At 35.7% G+C, this 16,926-nt stretch overlaps 1 protein-coding gene across 1 annotated transcript in view; it reads left to right on the forward strand.

The window, feature by feature from the left end:
* The window catches only part of CAPZA1 (capping actin protein of muscle Z-line subunit alpha 1), a 47,815-nt gene that overhangs the window by 16,953 nt on the left and 13,936 nt on the right, over positions 1-16,926 (forward strand). The window contains exons 2-4 of the mRNA XM_065873510.1: positions 6,102-6,165; positions 13,817-13,868; positions 15,049-15,112. Of these exons, the coding sequence (XP_065729582.1) occupies positions 6,102-6,165; positions 13,817-13,868; positions 15,049-15,112 (180 nt within the window). The remainder of the gene's footprint in view (positions 1-6,101; positions 6,166-13,816; positions 13,869-15,048; positions 15,113-16,926) is intronic.

Consider the following 16,926-nt stretch of genomic DNA (forward strand, 5'->3'; position numbering starts at 1 on the left):
AATGTAAATGCTATGTAAATAGTTGCTAGTGTATGGCAGATTCAAGTTTTGACTTTTGGAACTTTATGGAATTTTTTTTTCCTCTGAATATCTTCGATCCTTGGATGCAGAACCCATAAATACAGAGGGTCGACTGTAATCAATCTTTTTTACTAACTCTCAGAAGGTAACATGGGGACTGTTGACCATGACAGTGTTTTTTTGGTTTGTTTTTATTTCTGGCTGTGTTGGATCTTTGTCGCCATGCGCGGGCTTCTCCCTGCAGCGGCTTCTCTTGTTGCAGAGCACGGGCTTTAGGCGCACGGGCTTCAGTAGTTGGGGCATGTGGGCTTGGTAGTCGTGGTGCAGGGGCTTAGTTGCTCCACAGCATGTGGGATCTTCCTGGACCAGGGATTGAACCTGTGTCCCCTGCATTGGCAGGCAGATTCTTAACCACTGTGCCACCAGGGAAGTCCAACCATGACAGTGTTTTAGGACCCCATGTTGGCATCTAATGATAACTACATTTCTTTTAACTGCTCATTTAGAACTTCATCCTTGCCAAGTGTATATATCTTCAAATCTCCCCACTTTCATTTAAAATCTAGATGTTTTGGTTTCTATAATTGGACATATCTCTGGTTCTTGATATTCTCAGATAATTTTCTAAAAATTATTTATTGTATGGGGAATGTTGGCATGCCCCTTTTCTGCTTTTTAAAAAATTTTTTTAATTTTTTCATACAAATAATTTATATTCCTTGTACAACTTTTTGAAGATAGAGATAAGCCAAAAAATAGATGAAAAGTATCTTTTGTAATACTACTATCAGAGGTAGTCCCAGTTAAGTTAGTAGCTATACATATATGTAAATATATATACTTAAAAAAAAACAGGAATACATCATTTTGCAGCCCTTTTCACTCAACAGCATGATAAATATCATCCCATGTTAACAGATAGAACACTTCTCAAACTCTTTCGCTTTCAGGACCCATTTACACTCTTAGAAATCTGGTTGTTTTTTCCCCCAGTTTTATTGACATGTAATTGACATACAGCACTATAAGTTTAAGGTGTACAGCATATGATTTGACTTACATACATCATGAAATGATTATCATGGTAAGTTTAGTGAACATCCATCATCTCATAGATACAAAAGTAAATAAATAGTTTAAAAAAGTTTGCTTACGGTGAGAACTCTTAGGACCTACTCTCAACAGCTTTCATATATAAAATACAGCAGTGTTAACTATATTTATCATTTTGTACATTACATCCCTAGTACTTATTTATCTTATAACTGGAAGTTTGTACCTTTTGACCCTCTTTTCCCACCCCTGTCTCTGGTAACCACAAATCTGAATTCTTTTTCTATGAGTTTGTTTTTGAAGTATAATTAACCTATAACACTATGTTAGTTCGTGTTATACAGTGTAGTGGTTTGATATTTCTGTACATTTCAAAATGATTACCACAATAAATCTAGTTATGGTATGTCACCATATAAAGATTGTGCATGAACTATAACCCTTAATAGTTATTGATTATATTCCCCACACTGTACATTTCGTACCAGTCACTCATTTATTTTGCAACTGGAAATTGTACCTCTTAATCTCCCTCACCTATTTCTTTCCTCTCCCCACCCCCTCCCTTCTGACAACCACCTGTTTATTCTCTGTATCTGTTACTCTTTCTGATTTGTTTTTTAGGTTCCACATATGAGTGAAATTATATAGTATTTGTCTTTCTTTGTCTGACTTATTTCACTTAGCATAATACCCTCTAGGTTCATTCATGTTGTTGCAAATGGCAAGTTTTCATTCTTTTTTATGGCTAATTTTCCATTGCATATATATGTGTACACACACACACACCACATCACATCATTATCCATTCATCTAGGTTACTTCCATATCTTGGCTATTGTAAATAATGCTTCAATGAATATAGAGGTGCATTTATCTTTTCTACTTAGTTTTTTCATAGAAATTGAGTTTTGGTTTTTGTTGGTTGGTTGGTTAGCTTTTTTGTTTTCTTTTTTTTGGCTGCACCATGTGGCATGTGAGATCTTAGTTCCCTGACCAGGGATTGAACCCGTGCCCCCTGCAGTGGAAGCACGGAGTCCTAACCACTGGACTGCCAGGGAATTCCAAGAAATTGAGTTTTTATTTATGTGGCTTGTATGTATTATATTAGATATTAAAACTTACAGATTTTTAAAACAATTCATTTTAATATAATGATAAATTTATTGCATATTAACATAAATGGTTAGTGTTTTGTTTTTTTTTAAAAAAACCTTTTTTTTGAAAATGCAGAAAGAATCAGAAAAAGTAGCATTGTTTTACATTATGCAGATCTTTTAAATATCTGCATTCAGTTTGTTATGCTGTGTTGTCTTAGTTTGTACATATTGTTCTCTCCACGGGGAATGGTGTCCTTGGTATCTACTCATCCTCCAATCCAGCTCAAACATCACTGCCTTTGAAGGTCACCCCAACCCCTCCTTATATACATATGTAGAGTTGATTGCACCTTCCTTTGTGCCTCATTGTGCCTTTTAATGTTTTCTATATTACTATCTAGGTGACAGATCCTTTGCGAATAGTGACAATGTCTTATTCAGTATTTAATCTTTATTTACTGACTCTTCTCTTCCTAGCTGCTCAGTAAATGTTTGCTGAATGGATGAACTGCTACTTTTTTTTTTTTTTTGCGGTATGCGGGCCTCTCACTGTTGTGGCCTCTCCCATTGCGGAGCACAGGCTCCAGACGCACAGGCTCAGCGGCCATGGCTCACGGACCCAGCCACCCCGCAGCATGTGGGATCTTCCCAGACTGGGGCACGAACCCGTGTCCCCTGCATCAGCAGGCGAACTCTCAACCACTGCGCCACCAGGAAAGCCCAAACTGCTACTTTTTTACATGCAGAGTCATTTCATCCATTATCCAAATGACTGTTTTTCAATTATGGAAATTCCATCAGATTTTATAACTTTTGAAAATTTGTGGATATTTTCATAAATATTAGTAACTTGAACTTTCAATTTGGTAACTTTTATGCATCCAAACGTTAATAAGTAGTATGTAGAATATGGCTGTGGCTTTTTTCTTTTAAGGGAAATTGCTTTTGGGATAGTATATGAATATATTTTTGAATTACACACACTTAATTTTGCTTGACCGAGGGGAGTTTCATAATTATGTAAGGATTATGGGACATGCACCTTGACAGAAAGTGGGATAGACCATAGCTGCTCAACAGACTTGCCACAAATAGACTAAAAAAATAGGTGTGCTATTCAAAATAGGCTTGCTAATTTCTTAAATAAGTGATTGACACCAACAGTTGACAAGTACAGTAATATGATTAAGTGTACATGCCAGAGCAGATATACACAGTTGGAAATCCATATTGGAACTATTAGTCCTGTGTAATATAATTTTCATGAGTTGAGCAGCATTTCTTACTTCCTAATTAGAACCCCTCTTTTTATTTTTGTTACTCAGTTAATTTAAGAGCTTTATGGAATATTTCCTCTTAATCTCCACCAGTTTTCATCCCAGAAAAATAATATATTAGTGACAGTTACCCTGTCACATTAGGGTTCTCAAACTGTATGTGCATAAGAATATCCTAAGGTGTTTGTGATATAGATTCCTCATACTTGCTTCCTGATGGTCCACATAAAAGTTTTGTCTTCTAAGTCTTAAGAAGTCATACAGAATTTTATAGCTCAAAGAAATTTTGCAGATCTCCTAATCTCTTTTAGGAGTAGGATTATTATGAGGAAACTCAGAACCAAAAAAGGTTAGCAATGTTTCCAGAATCACAAATCTAGTTAGTTAATGGACCAACAGAGCCAGTAATTAGAATCCAGGGTTTCCATTCTGCCTTGTTCCATGAATCAGTAGGCCTTTCTTGACTGAAAAGATAAGTTTGGCTATGGAGCAGCTTTTCTTTTACTCTTTTTAGAATCAGAGCAAAGTCACGTAAGATCTTCCATATAAACCTAGGAATTCTAAAGTTGTAAAGTATTTCCATCTTTTTCTAATTCTCTTCTCAATCCCAGCTTTATTTTCCAAAGATTCTTAAGTCTTTTTTTTCCCCCTTAAGAATGGTTTGACTTTGATGATAACCTTAATTTGACTGGGTCAGTAAGAACTTAAAATTGTTTGAAGGAAATGGAAGAAGTCAACAGAGGATGCCTATCTGGAAAGTAGAGCTCAGTTTATTGTCAGATATACCATGTTCCTCTTTGCCCCTCATCAGTGAGTTGATCATCTTTATACTCATCACATCAGTTATTAGGTAATTTTCAGTGTCCTTTCTCTCACAGTGTGTTAGAATTATACTGAGAGACCCATTTGAGGTCAGTCATGTTAACATTGCTAACATCATTATTACATATGTAGAGATATAGATATAGCTAAATGATATTCCAAATTGTTTTTTTCTTCAATATAGGTTTGTATGTTCTTTGTATTTCATATTTTACTTGATGAGAGATGAGAGACTGATTTGTATGGCAGACTGAGTACATGGTTTTACCTTACCTTTTATGCCAAAACTTTTAAAATGAAAAAGTGGAATGGGAAGAGAAATAAATTAGTAATAGTTTAAGTAGTGTCATGGGAGGATATCTATTTAAGGAGCAAGAAGGGAAGAACTCAGAACAGTCTTGGAGTGGATTAGTTGGGGAATTGTTCTCTAAACTTACTGGACCACTTGGCTCCTCCTTTCATTCCCATTTGGGCTAAGCTGCAGACGAATAGTATTTGTCCTCAGAATGTAGCAATGAGAATGAGCACTGGGAGCAGAGAGGCAGGGCAGTGCCCCAGGGAGCCTGTGGCCTTAGGAGGCTCACTCAGAAGGTAATCTGCTCACACATTCTTGGCAGCAAGTCTACTCTTTCCCTCCCCTACAATCAAGGAGACAAGCTACAAGTAAACAGAACAGGCAAACTAAATTGAATTCAAAGAGGAGCAACAAACATTTGTGGGAAACCACTATCATGAAAGAGGCACCAAACTCAACAAACAGTATATCTAAATTCTTAAGAAGCAGTCAATAAAACAAGACCTTAAAATAAGTATGGTTAATAACTGCAAGGAGACTGAAGAGATTATTGCACACACAAGAAATAAAAGTCTTCGAAATTAAAAATAGAACAGTTAAAATAATTGTCTGAAAACAAAATGGGCACAGCTGAAGAGCATGTTAGTGAGTTGAAAAATGGAGCTGAGGAATTCTCCCTACATAAGGCATAAAATGACAAAAAAGGTAAAACAGGAGAAAAAATTAGTTATGCGGGTTAGATAATAACATTTCAGCATCCGTCTCTAATCAGAGGTCCAGAAACAGATTGACAGTAGTGGGCAGGGGAGGGAATCAGAATAAATAACAAAAGAAATATTTTCCATGGCATTTTTAGGACCTTTAGTACAGTGCTGAATAGTTTAGGTGACAGGAGTCATCTTTGTCTTGCTTTTAAAATTAGTGACACTGCTCATGTTTCATCATTATTGAATAAGCCGTAAAATTTTAGTAGATAACCCTTTATAAAGTTAAGGAGGTTTATTATACTAAAAACTAGTAGTTTCGTTCTTGTTTTATGATATTTGGATGGGTGTTGAATTTTGTCTTTTTTCCAGCATGATCACAAGGTTTGCTTTTAATTTGTAAGTTACATTGATTTATTAGTATTGAATCATTCTTGCATTGGGATAAACACCATAAACACAAATTGGCATAATACCAATTAGCTAATATTTTATTTAGTTTTGCTGGTGTTCATAAATGAAATAGGATCATAGCTTTCTTTTTGTGACTGCAGTATATTTTGACCAAAAATTGATTATTTAGCTTTTTAAAAAGAAAAATTCAAAATTAAAGCAGCATGTATATCCCCAAATTAGAACAAATCTATATTGATAATAAACACTTTGAGATGTTTTGTGAAAAGAATATCTGAAGGCTCCTAAACAGTAAGGTTTAAACAGGAAATTATATTTCAAGGGATGTGATAAAAATTTTGTTAGCTGTTAATTCCTTCCTCTCTTACATGCTACTCTTCATAATTCTTTTACTAAAAATTTTATTTCTGTTTAGGTACGCATAGCTGCTAAATTCATCACTCACGCACCCCCAGGGGAATTTAATGAAGTGTTCAACGGTGAGTAAAGATTTGTACTCAGTTATTTTAAACCCTCCTTAATAACATACGAGCACTTATTGAGTTTGCTATCTTTTAATCCTTATAACATTATAGAATATAGCTAAGGAAATCAAAATTCAAAAAGGTTAAAATAATTTAGCCCATATCACCCAGCTGGTAAGTATCAGAGCAAGGATTCAAACCCAGGTCTGAGTCAAAAGCATGCTCTTAACCCATACATTAGGGTACCTATCTTATGTGAGAAAAGATTTAAAGTAATTTAATACTGATAAATGTAGAAACAATGTTTAATTGTTTTATATCATTATAAAATATAGCTTAAATCTCTTCAGTGCTTTTACTCAGGAAGTGCCATAGCATAGGACATTTTCTAGAGCCGCTGGGGCTGAACTGACTGTATCTGGGAAGCTTGTTAAATATACAGATTCCAATGTTATCCTCTTAAGATTCTCATTCGTTAGATCTGGGGTAGAATGGGCAATCTGTTTTATCAAGTTCTCCAGGTGATTCTGAGTCACAGCCAATTTGGGAACCACTATTCCTATATATTTACAATCTTCCATTCTATTTACTATGTTAACACAACTTACAGAATGAAAAATGTAAATGAGGCATTATAACGTTGTGTTAATATCAATCATCATAATCCCATTTTAAGTTATAAATTAATTCATCTTAAAGTTCCCCTTAAGTAAAATCATAATCTTTGTGCATCTTGGTTCATTTTAGCAAACATTTATTTTGAAATTCTAGTTTTACATTAGAAGGTTACCTGCTTAAAATATCATGTAATAGAACGTATAGACTACAGTTCTGCAGCCTGTGGAAGGAAAACCACATTCACAGAAACACAGACAAAATGAAAGGTCAGAGGACTTCGTACCAGATGAGGGAACAAGATAAAACCCCAGAAAAACAACTAAATGAAGTGGAGATAGGCAACCTTACAGAAAAAGCATTTAGAATAATGATAGTGAAGATGATCCAGGACCTCGGAAAAAGAATGGGGACAAAGATCAAGAAGATGCAAGAAATGTTTAACAAAGACCTAGAAGAATTAAAGAACAAACAGAGACGAACAATACAATAACTGAAATGAAAACTACACTAGAAGGAATCAATAGCAGAATAACTGAGGCAGAAGAACGGATAAGTGACCTGAAGACAGAATGGTGGAATTCACTGCTGCAGAACAGAAAAAAGAATGAAAAGAAATGAAGACAGCCTAAGACACCTCTGGGACAGCATTAAACACAACAACATTTGCATTATAGGGATCCCAGAAGGAGAAGAGAGAGAGAGAGGACCTGACAATATATTTGAAGAGATTATAGTCGAAAACTTCCCTAACATGGGAAAGGAAATAGCCACCCAAGTCCAAGAAGTGCAGAGAGTTCCAGGCAGGATAAACCCAAGGAGAAAAACGCCAAGACACATAGTAATCAAATTGATAAAAATTAAAGACAAAGAAAAATTATTGAAAGCAACAAGGGAAGAACAAAAAATAGCATACAAGGGAACTCCCATAAGGTTAATAGCTGATTTCTCAGCACAGACTCTACAATCCAGAAGGGAGTGGCATGATATATTTAAAGAGATGAAAGGGAAGAACCTACAGCCAAGATTAATCTGCCCAGCAAGGATCTCATTCACATTTGACGGAGAAATCAAAAGCTTTACAGACAAGCAAAAGCTAAGAGAATTCAGCACCACCAAACCAGCTCTACAACAAATGCTAAATCAACTTCTCTAAGTGGGAAACACAAGAGAAGAAAAGGACCTACAAAAACAAACCGATAACAATAAAGAAAATGGTAATAGGAACATACATATTGGTAATTACTTTAAATGTGAATGGATTAAATGCTCCAGCCAAAAGACACAGGCTCACTGAATGGATACAAAAACAAGACCTATATATATGCTGTCTACAAGAGACCCACTTCAGACCTAGGGACACATACAGACTGAAAGTGAGGGGATGGAAAAAGATACTCCATGCAAATGGAAATCAAAAGAAAGCTGAAGTAGCAATACTCATATCAGATAAAATAGACTTTAAAATAAAGAATGTTACAAGAGACAAGGAAGGACACTGTGTAATGATCAAGGGATCAATCCAAGAAGAAGATATAACAATTATAAATATATATACACCCAACATAGGAGCACCTCAATACCTAAGGCAAAGGCTAACAGCTATAAAAGAGGAAATTGACAGTAACACGGTAACAGTGGGGGACTTTAACACCTCACTTACACCAATGGACAGATCATCCAGACAGAAAATTAATAAGGAAACAGAAGCTTTAAATGATACAATAGACCAGATAGATTTAATTGGTATTTATAGGACATTCCATCCAAAAACAGCAGATTACACTCTCTTCTCCAGTGCACACGGAACATTCTCCAGGACTGATCACATCTTGGGTCACAAATCAAGCCCTGGTAAATTTAAGAAAATTGAAATCATATCCAGCATCTTTTCCAACCACAACGATATGAGATGAGAAATCAATTACAGGGAAAAAAACGTAAAAAACACAAACACATGGAGGCTAAACAATACGTTACTAAATAACCAAGAGATCACTGAGGAACTCAAAGAGGAAATCAAAAAATAACTAGAGACAAATTACAACGAAAACACAACGATCCAAAACCTATGGGATACAGCAAAAGCAGTTCTAAGAGGGAAGTTGATAGCAATACAAGCCTACCTCAACAAACAAGAAAAATCTCAAATAAACAATCTAACCCTACACCTAAAGGAACGAGAGAAAGAAGAAGAAACAAAGCCCAAAGTTAGTAGAAGGAAAGAAATCATAAAGATCAGATCAGAAATAAATGAAATAGAAACAAAGAAAACAATAGCAAAGATGAGTAAAACTAAAAGCTGGTTCTCTGAGAAGATAAACAAAATTGATTAAACATTAGCCAGACTCATCAAGAAAAAGAGGGAGAGGACTCAAATCAATAAAATTAGAAATGAAAAAGAAGTTACAGGGGTTTCCCTGGTGGCACAGTGGCTAAGAATCAGCCTGCCAATGCAGGGGACACGGGTTCAAGCCCTGGTCCAGGAAGATCCCACATGCCGCGGAGCAACTAAGCCTGTGAGCCACAACTACTGAGCCTGCGCTCTACATCCCGTGAGCCACAACTACTGAAGCCCATGCACCTAGAGCCTGTGCTCCGCAACAAGAGAAGCTACCGCAATGAGTAGACCCCGCGCACTGCAACTAGAGAAAGTCCACGCACAGCAAGGAAGACCCAACGCAGCCCCCGCCCAAAAAATCAATAAATAAAATAAATTTTAAAAATAAAAATAAAAAGAAGTTACAACAGACACCACAGAAATACAAAGCATCCTAAGGGTCTACTACAAGCAACTCTATGCCAATAAAATGGACAACCTTGAAGAAATGGACAAATTCTTAGAAAGCTATAACCTCCCGAGACTGAAAGAGGAAGAAATAGAAAATATAAACAGACCAATCACAAGTAATGAAATTGAAACTAATTTAAAATATTCCAACAAACAAAAGCCGAGGACCAGATGGCTTCACAGGTGAATTCTATCAAACATTTACAGAAGAGCTAACACCCATCCTTCACAGACTTCCAAAACATTGCAGAGGAAGGAACACTCCCAAACTCATTCTACGAGGCCACCATCACCCTGATGCCAAAACAGACAAAGATACTACAAAAAAAAATTACAGACCAATATCACTGGTGAATATAGATGCAAATATCCTCAACAAAATACTGGCAAACAGAATCCAACAACACATCAAAAAGATCATACATCATGATTAAGTGGGATTTATCCCAGGGATGCAAGGATTCTTCAATATACACAAATCAATCAGTGTGTTACACCATATTAACAAATTGAAGAATAAAAACCATATGATCATTTCAATAGATACAGAAAAAGCTTTTGACAAAATTCAACACCCATTTATGATAAAAACTCTCCAGAAAGTGGGCATAGAGGGAACCTACCTCAACATAATAAAGTCCGTATACAACAAACCCACAGCAAACATCATTCTCAATGGTGAAAAACTGAAAGCATTTCCTCTATCAGGAACAAGACAAGGATGTCCACTCTCACCACTATTATTCAACATAGTTTTGGAAGTCCTAGCCATGGCAATCAGAGAAGAAAAAGAAATAAAAGGAATACAAATCGGAAAAGAAGAAGTAAAACTGTCACTGTTTGCAGATGACATGATACTATACATAGAGAATCCTAAAGATGCCACCAGAAAACTACTAGAGCCAATCAATGAATTTGGTAAAGTTGCAGGATACAAAATGAATGCACAGAAATCTCTTGCATTCCTATACACTAACAACAAAAGATCAGAAAGAGAAATTAAGGAAACAGTCCCATTCACCATTGCAACAAAAAGAATAAAATACCTAGGCATAAACCTACCTAAAGAGATAAAATACCTATATTCAGAAAACTATAAGACACTGATGAAAGAAATCAAAGATGACACAAACATATGGAGAGATAAACCATGTTCTTGGATTGAAAGAATCCGTATTGTGAAAATGACTATACTACCCAATACAATCTACAGATTCAATGCAATCCCTATCAAATTACCAGTGGCATTTTTTTACAGAACTAGAACAAAAAAATCTTAAAATTTGTATGGAGACACAAAAGACCCTGAATAGCCAAGGCAGTCTTGAGGGAAAAAAATGGAGCTAGAAGAATCAGACTCCCTGACTTCAGACTATACTGCAAAGCTACAGTAATCAAGACAACATGGTACTGGCACAAAAACAGAAATATAGATCAGTGAAACAGAATAGAAAGCCCAGAGATAAACCCATGCACCTGTGGTCAACTAATCTATGACAGAGGAGGCAAGGATATACAATGGAGAAAAGACAGTCTCTTCAGTAAGTGGTGCTGGGAAAACTGGACAGCTACATGTAAAAGAATGAAATTAGAACACTCCCTAACACCATATACAAAAATAAACTCCAAATGGATTAGAGACCTAAATGTAAGACTGGACACTGTAAAACTCTTAGAGGAAACCTAGGAAGAACACTTTTTGACACAAATCACAGCAAGATCTCTTTTGATCCACCTCCTAGAGTAATGGAAATAAAAACAAAAGTAAACAAATGGGACCTAATGAAACTTAAAAGCTTTTGCAAAGCAAAGGAAACTACAAACAAGATAAAAAGACATCACTCAGAATGGGAGAAAATATTTGCAAGCAAATCAACGGACAAAGGATTAATCTCCAAAATATATAAACAGCTCATGCAGCTCAATATTAAAAAAAACAAACAGCCCAATCAAAAAATGGGCAGAAGACCTAAATAGACATTTCTCCAAAGAAGACATACAGATGGCCAAAGAGCACATGAAAAGCTGCTCAGCATCACTAATTATTAGAGAAATGCAAATCAAAACTACAATGAGGCTTCCCTGGTGGCGCAGTGGTTGAGAGTCCGCCTACCAATGCAGGGGACACGGGTTCATGCCCCAGTCTGGGAAGATCTCACATGCCCTGGAGCGGCTGGGCCCGTAAGCCATGGCCGCTGAGCCTGCGCATCCGGAGCTTGTGCTGCGCAACGGGAGAGGCCACAACAGCGAGAGGCCTGCATACCGCCAAAAAAACTACAATGAGATATCACCTCACACCAGTAAGAACGGGCATCATCAGAAAATCTACAAACAACAAATGCTGGAGAGGGTGTGGAGAAAAGGAACCTGCTCGCACTGTTAGTGGGAATGTAAATTGATACAGCCACTACTATGGAGAACAGTATGGAGGTTCCTTAAAAAACTAAAAATAGAATTACCATATGACCCAGCAATCCCACTACTGGGCATATACCCAGAGAAAACCATAATTCAAAAAGACACATGCACCCCATTGTTCATTGCAGCCCTGTTTACAATAGCCAGGTCATGGAAGCAACCTAAATGCCCATCGACAGACGAATGGATAAAGAAGGTGTGGTACATACATACAATGGAATATTACTTCGCCATAAAAAGGAGCGAAATTGGGTCATTTGTAGAGATGTGGATGGATCTAGAGACTGTCATACATAATGAAGTAAGTCAGGAAGAGAAAACCAAATATTGTATATTAATGCATATATGTGGAATCTAGAGAAATGGTATAGATGATCTTATTTGCAAAGCAGAAATAGAGGCATAGACGTAGAGAAGAAATGTATGGATACCAAGGGGGAAAGGGGTGGGGAGGGAGGAATTGGGAGACTGGGATTTACACATATACATTATAGTTACTACGTATAAAATAGACAACTGATGGGAACATACTGTGTAGCACAGGGAACTCTACCTAATGTACTGTGGTAACCTAAATGGGAGGGAAGTCCAAAAGGGAGAGGATATCTGTATGTGTATGGCTGACTCATTTTGTTGTGCAGTGGAGGCTAACACAACATTGTAAAGGAACCATCCTCCGATAAAAATTTTTTAAATAATTTAAAAAAAAAGAAGGTTACCTGCTTAGTTAGAGGAACTGTGTAATGTTCATTTGCACTTGGCTCAGAGTCCCACAAATTGTAGAACAATTTCCACTGGTAAAATCAATGATGCAGAACAAAAGTAACTAGGAGAACATATAAATGTTATTTACAAGGAGTGGAATAATACAATAGAAGTAAATCAAGACACTCTTCTTTATAGACTTGTTTTTTGGATATTTGAGTAGTAACACCAAGAAAAACAAATGCAGCCTTTCTTCGCCTAGTCTCTCTTCCATATTGACCAAATGTAAATTTTCAACAAAGAGCTTTTAGAAATACTCCTACGACTTGAACTTTATCCAGCTGATTAGCTCAGATAAATCCTTGACTTAACAAAAATTAGTGGTCTTTGTAGTTAGAAGTACATTGTTGTATTTCTGACAACTGAATGTACTTTATAGGATTATCATGAGAATAATTGATACCAAAGCATTAGATTGAGTTGGCAAGCTACTTATGACATGACGGCTGGCTTTTAATGGCATGCTACACGTTGGCCTCTGCCAGCCCCTTCTTTCAGAAGCTCTAAGAGTCAGTTGCCTTTGGCTTATAATCAGCCTTCTCTCTTGGAGTTAATGCTTGGTAGTTTCTTAGTAACAAGGACACACCTTTTCCAAAAGAAAAGTGACTAGACTCTTGACATACAGCTTTTTAAAAAGATTGTAGGCCCCACATTAGATTCTCTAAAGAAAAATATTTTCAGTAATTTCACTGCCACTGACTGAATTGTGCCCAGCTTTCTTGGTCTGATGTTACAGAAAAGCCTACAATTCTTAATCTATTTTAAAAGGATTCTTTAGATACAAATAAATAGTCCTAACTGTAACCTTCTGTAAACCATGTTTTTCATTTGCTATGAAATTCCTTGAGAATTTATTGTTAGATTATTATACCACAAATAATTCTGTGTAAATCTGTGAACATTAGCATCTGTTTGTGTACATTTTTAGAATTTCTACATATGCAGTACATCCAAAGACTAATCTTGCAAAGCCCGGTTTTCTAAAAATCCAATCTAGAAATCCGCTAAAATTTCTCCAAGTTTGTCTTCTACTGAACATTTGAATTTTAACATCTTTAACGTTGTTTTCCTCCTCAGATGTCCGACTACTACTTAATAATGACAATCTCCTCAGGGAAGGGGCAGCACAGTAAGTATCTTTCTAAGTCCACTTACTTGTTATTCTAATATTGGGTAAACTATGTTGATAGTAAACTAGTACCTGAAAACTAAGTTTAAAATACCTCAAAATAAAGCAGTTGGTTTTTAACGATTTTAGTGTTTTTATTTTCCCCTTGGAGAAAACATGTTCCCCCAAAATGTTGTTTACTTCCTTAAAGTTTATTTTATATGGTCTTATTTTTATTTTTGCCTAGATTTTCCCTGTTAAAGCAGGTTTAGTTCTTTTAGTTCCGGCTGAATTTTTTTGTAACTGCCAGTTATAGAAAGATTAGGCTGCGATTGAGGAGTGATAATGTTTCTCAAATTGCAAAAAAATAGCAGATATTCAGAGTTAACCATAGAATAATTGCATTATTATTCTACCCAATCATTGGCTCCTTATCACTGTCAGGCTAACTAATGTTTCTAGAATATCATTTTCATTTTGTCCTTGTCCTCAAAAACATTAGATTGGTGGTTGGTTGGTTGGTTGGTTTTCTTGTCTTCTTCAAATCTAAATACTATCTAGCTTTCTAGGGCCCCTGTTCTCTGACTTTATCACTACTGTTCTTTATTCTTCAATACAAAGTAGTCTTTCAGTTACTGTCTATCCAACTGGCCCAGAGTTCCTCTGTAAAGAGGAAATGAGAATTGGATAATGATTGGGCAAGTGTGGGGTGGGGAGATGGAACAAGGATTTTGATGCAGAGCAACAAATTATTATTAAGGCATTTGGTGTGATACATAATTTGTTTAGATTTTGGTGTGATACATAATTTGTTTAGATTTTAACTGTAGAAAATGTTTTAAGAATTGCTGCCTGGGAAAGTCTTCTGCCCTGTCCATACTGCTTTTTCAGAACTCATTTTGGGACCAGATCCTACAAACCTAAAATTTGCACAGCATCACTATAATTGCCATAATGAACGATACCCCAATTATACATTCTCTTTCACTGTTCTGTGAACTACCTTTTTCTTCTTCCTTTTGGCTGTGCCACATGGCATATAGGATAGTAGTTCCCCAACCAGGGATGGAACCCATGCCCCCTGCAGTGGAAGTGTGCAGTCCTAACCACTGGACGCCAGGGAATTCCCTGAACTATCTTTTATATTTATTTATATATAATTCTTTTCTCTCCTTCTTCTCCCTTTAAAAAAAAAAAACAGTGCATTTGCCCAGTATAACATGGATCAGTTCACACCTGTGAAGATAGAAGGATATGAAGATCAGGTAATAGTTGTTTCTATTAGATAGACTGTGCCTGGAAAGTAGTAGAAATACTATAAAACAGATGTCTGAAGATAAGATGCTGAATAAATTCATGTCTTAGTATTCTTAGCTTTTGTAGGTATTCTACATATTAGGAAATTCTTCCTTCCTCTGAAAATACTAGGAGTTTCTTTGAAGAGAGAGCTGTCCCTAACAAGAACATTAAAAGTAAAAGGAATTGAGTTTTACACAAGTTTTCCAGCTGTCTCTAATTCTCCTCGGTAAGAATAACAGGAGACATTATATTTAACGGGAAAACAAGAATTCCTGTTCCAATACAGAAACAAAGCAAATACATATTCCCATTTTTACCACAGTTATTAACATTATATGAAAGGGCTTTACAAATTCATTAATGTACACTTCAAAGGCAATATGGCACCAAATAGTAAATGCCTTTTAAAAGTCTGAATCCCCTTTGAACCCACAAGTCCATAGAATTTATCCTAGGGAAATAAGTATATAAATGTGTAAAAAGATTATTTGAAGCAAGGTTTATGATAATGAAAAATTGGGAACAATCTAAATGTCCAACATTAAATTAAATATCTATAAAGCAATTATACTCCAATAAAGATGTTAAAAAAATTTTTTTTAATAAAATAAATAAATAAATAAAATATCTGTAGGCCAAAATCCTATGTAACCATTGAAAACTGATAGAAATATTGAACTGGGAATATGTTCATGATATAGTAAGCTAAAACATAAAGCAATATGTAGCATTATGCTAGTTTATTTTTTAAATAGATATTTAAAGGAACAGTTATACTATATTAGAATCTGCATCTTAAATTCTGTGAAAGGTACATCTTACTTTATACGCCACTAAGAAAGAGAAAACACTGTCAGTTAAACTATGACACAGTCCTAATATGCTGTCAAGTTTAAGATGTATCCCATTTTATGAGATGTAAAATCATGAGGGGAATGTATGCATCTTTAGACTCAGAAATAAAATAGTATATAGATGTGCATAGAAATGGAAATGTGGGAAAATATACACCAAAATGTTAACTCCCTATGTTGGGATTACAGGATTACTGTAATATGTTTTGTTTGTTGTTTTTTGTTTGTTTTAGTTTATATTTGTGCTTATCTTTATTTTCTCAATGGAACTAGATTAATTATAAGTATAAAAGACAAAAAAACTGAAAAATAAATGATAAATATTGCTTACAGTTGATACTGTATACTTCACTAATACAGCAGAATTATTGAAATAATAAGGTCTGTGTCCAGATATATGATATAAGAACATTCCCATATACATGTGGTAGCCAGCTTAAAAATATCGTCAAAAGGAGTTCACATTCTTAGCCACAACAACAACACATTACCTAGACATAAAAGGAAAATATGGAAAGATGTTTGAGTTATTAAAGTAGATGCCATCACTGCATATAATAGAAAATCAACTACAGTGGGTTAACTAAATAGAGACTATTTTTGTCACATAAGAAGTCCAGAGGTAATATTTTGGGATGTTACGGCAGTTCCATATCATCAGAGATGCAAGTTGCTTCTAGCTCTTTGTTGTGCCATCCTTATGTATGGTTTTCATTATCATGTTCTCAAGATAGCTGATCCATCTCTGGGCACTGAATGCATGTTCCAGGAAGGAAGAAGGAGGAAGGTGCAAGAGGTGCTATTGGCTGTTCCAGAAGCACCTTCCACTGATAAATTGTTGCCAGAATGCATATCACTTTATCATTCCTAGCTGAGAAGTGTTGTCTCTTTAGTTGGACATATTGCCTTCTTGAAAACCTTTGAGG

Source organism: Phocoena phocoena, chromosome 1 (genome assembly GCF_963924675.1).
Source record: "Phocoena phocoena chromosome 1, mPhoPho1.1, whole genome shotgun sequence".
Lineage (NCBI taxonomy): Eukaryota > Metazoa > Chordata > Mammalia > Artiodactyla > Phocoenidae > Phocoena > Phocoena phocoena.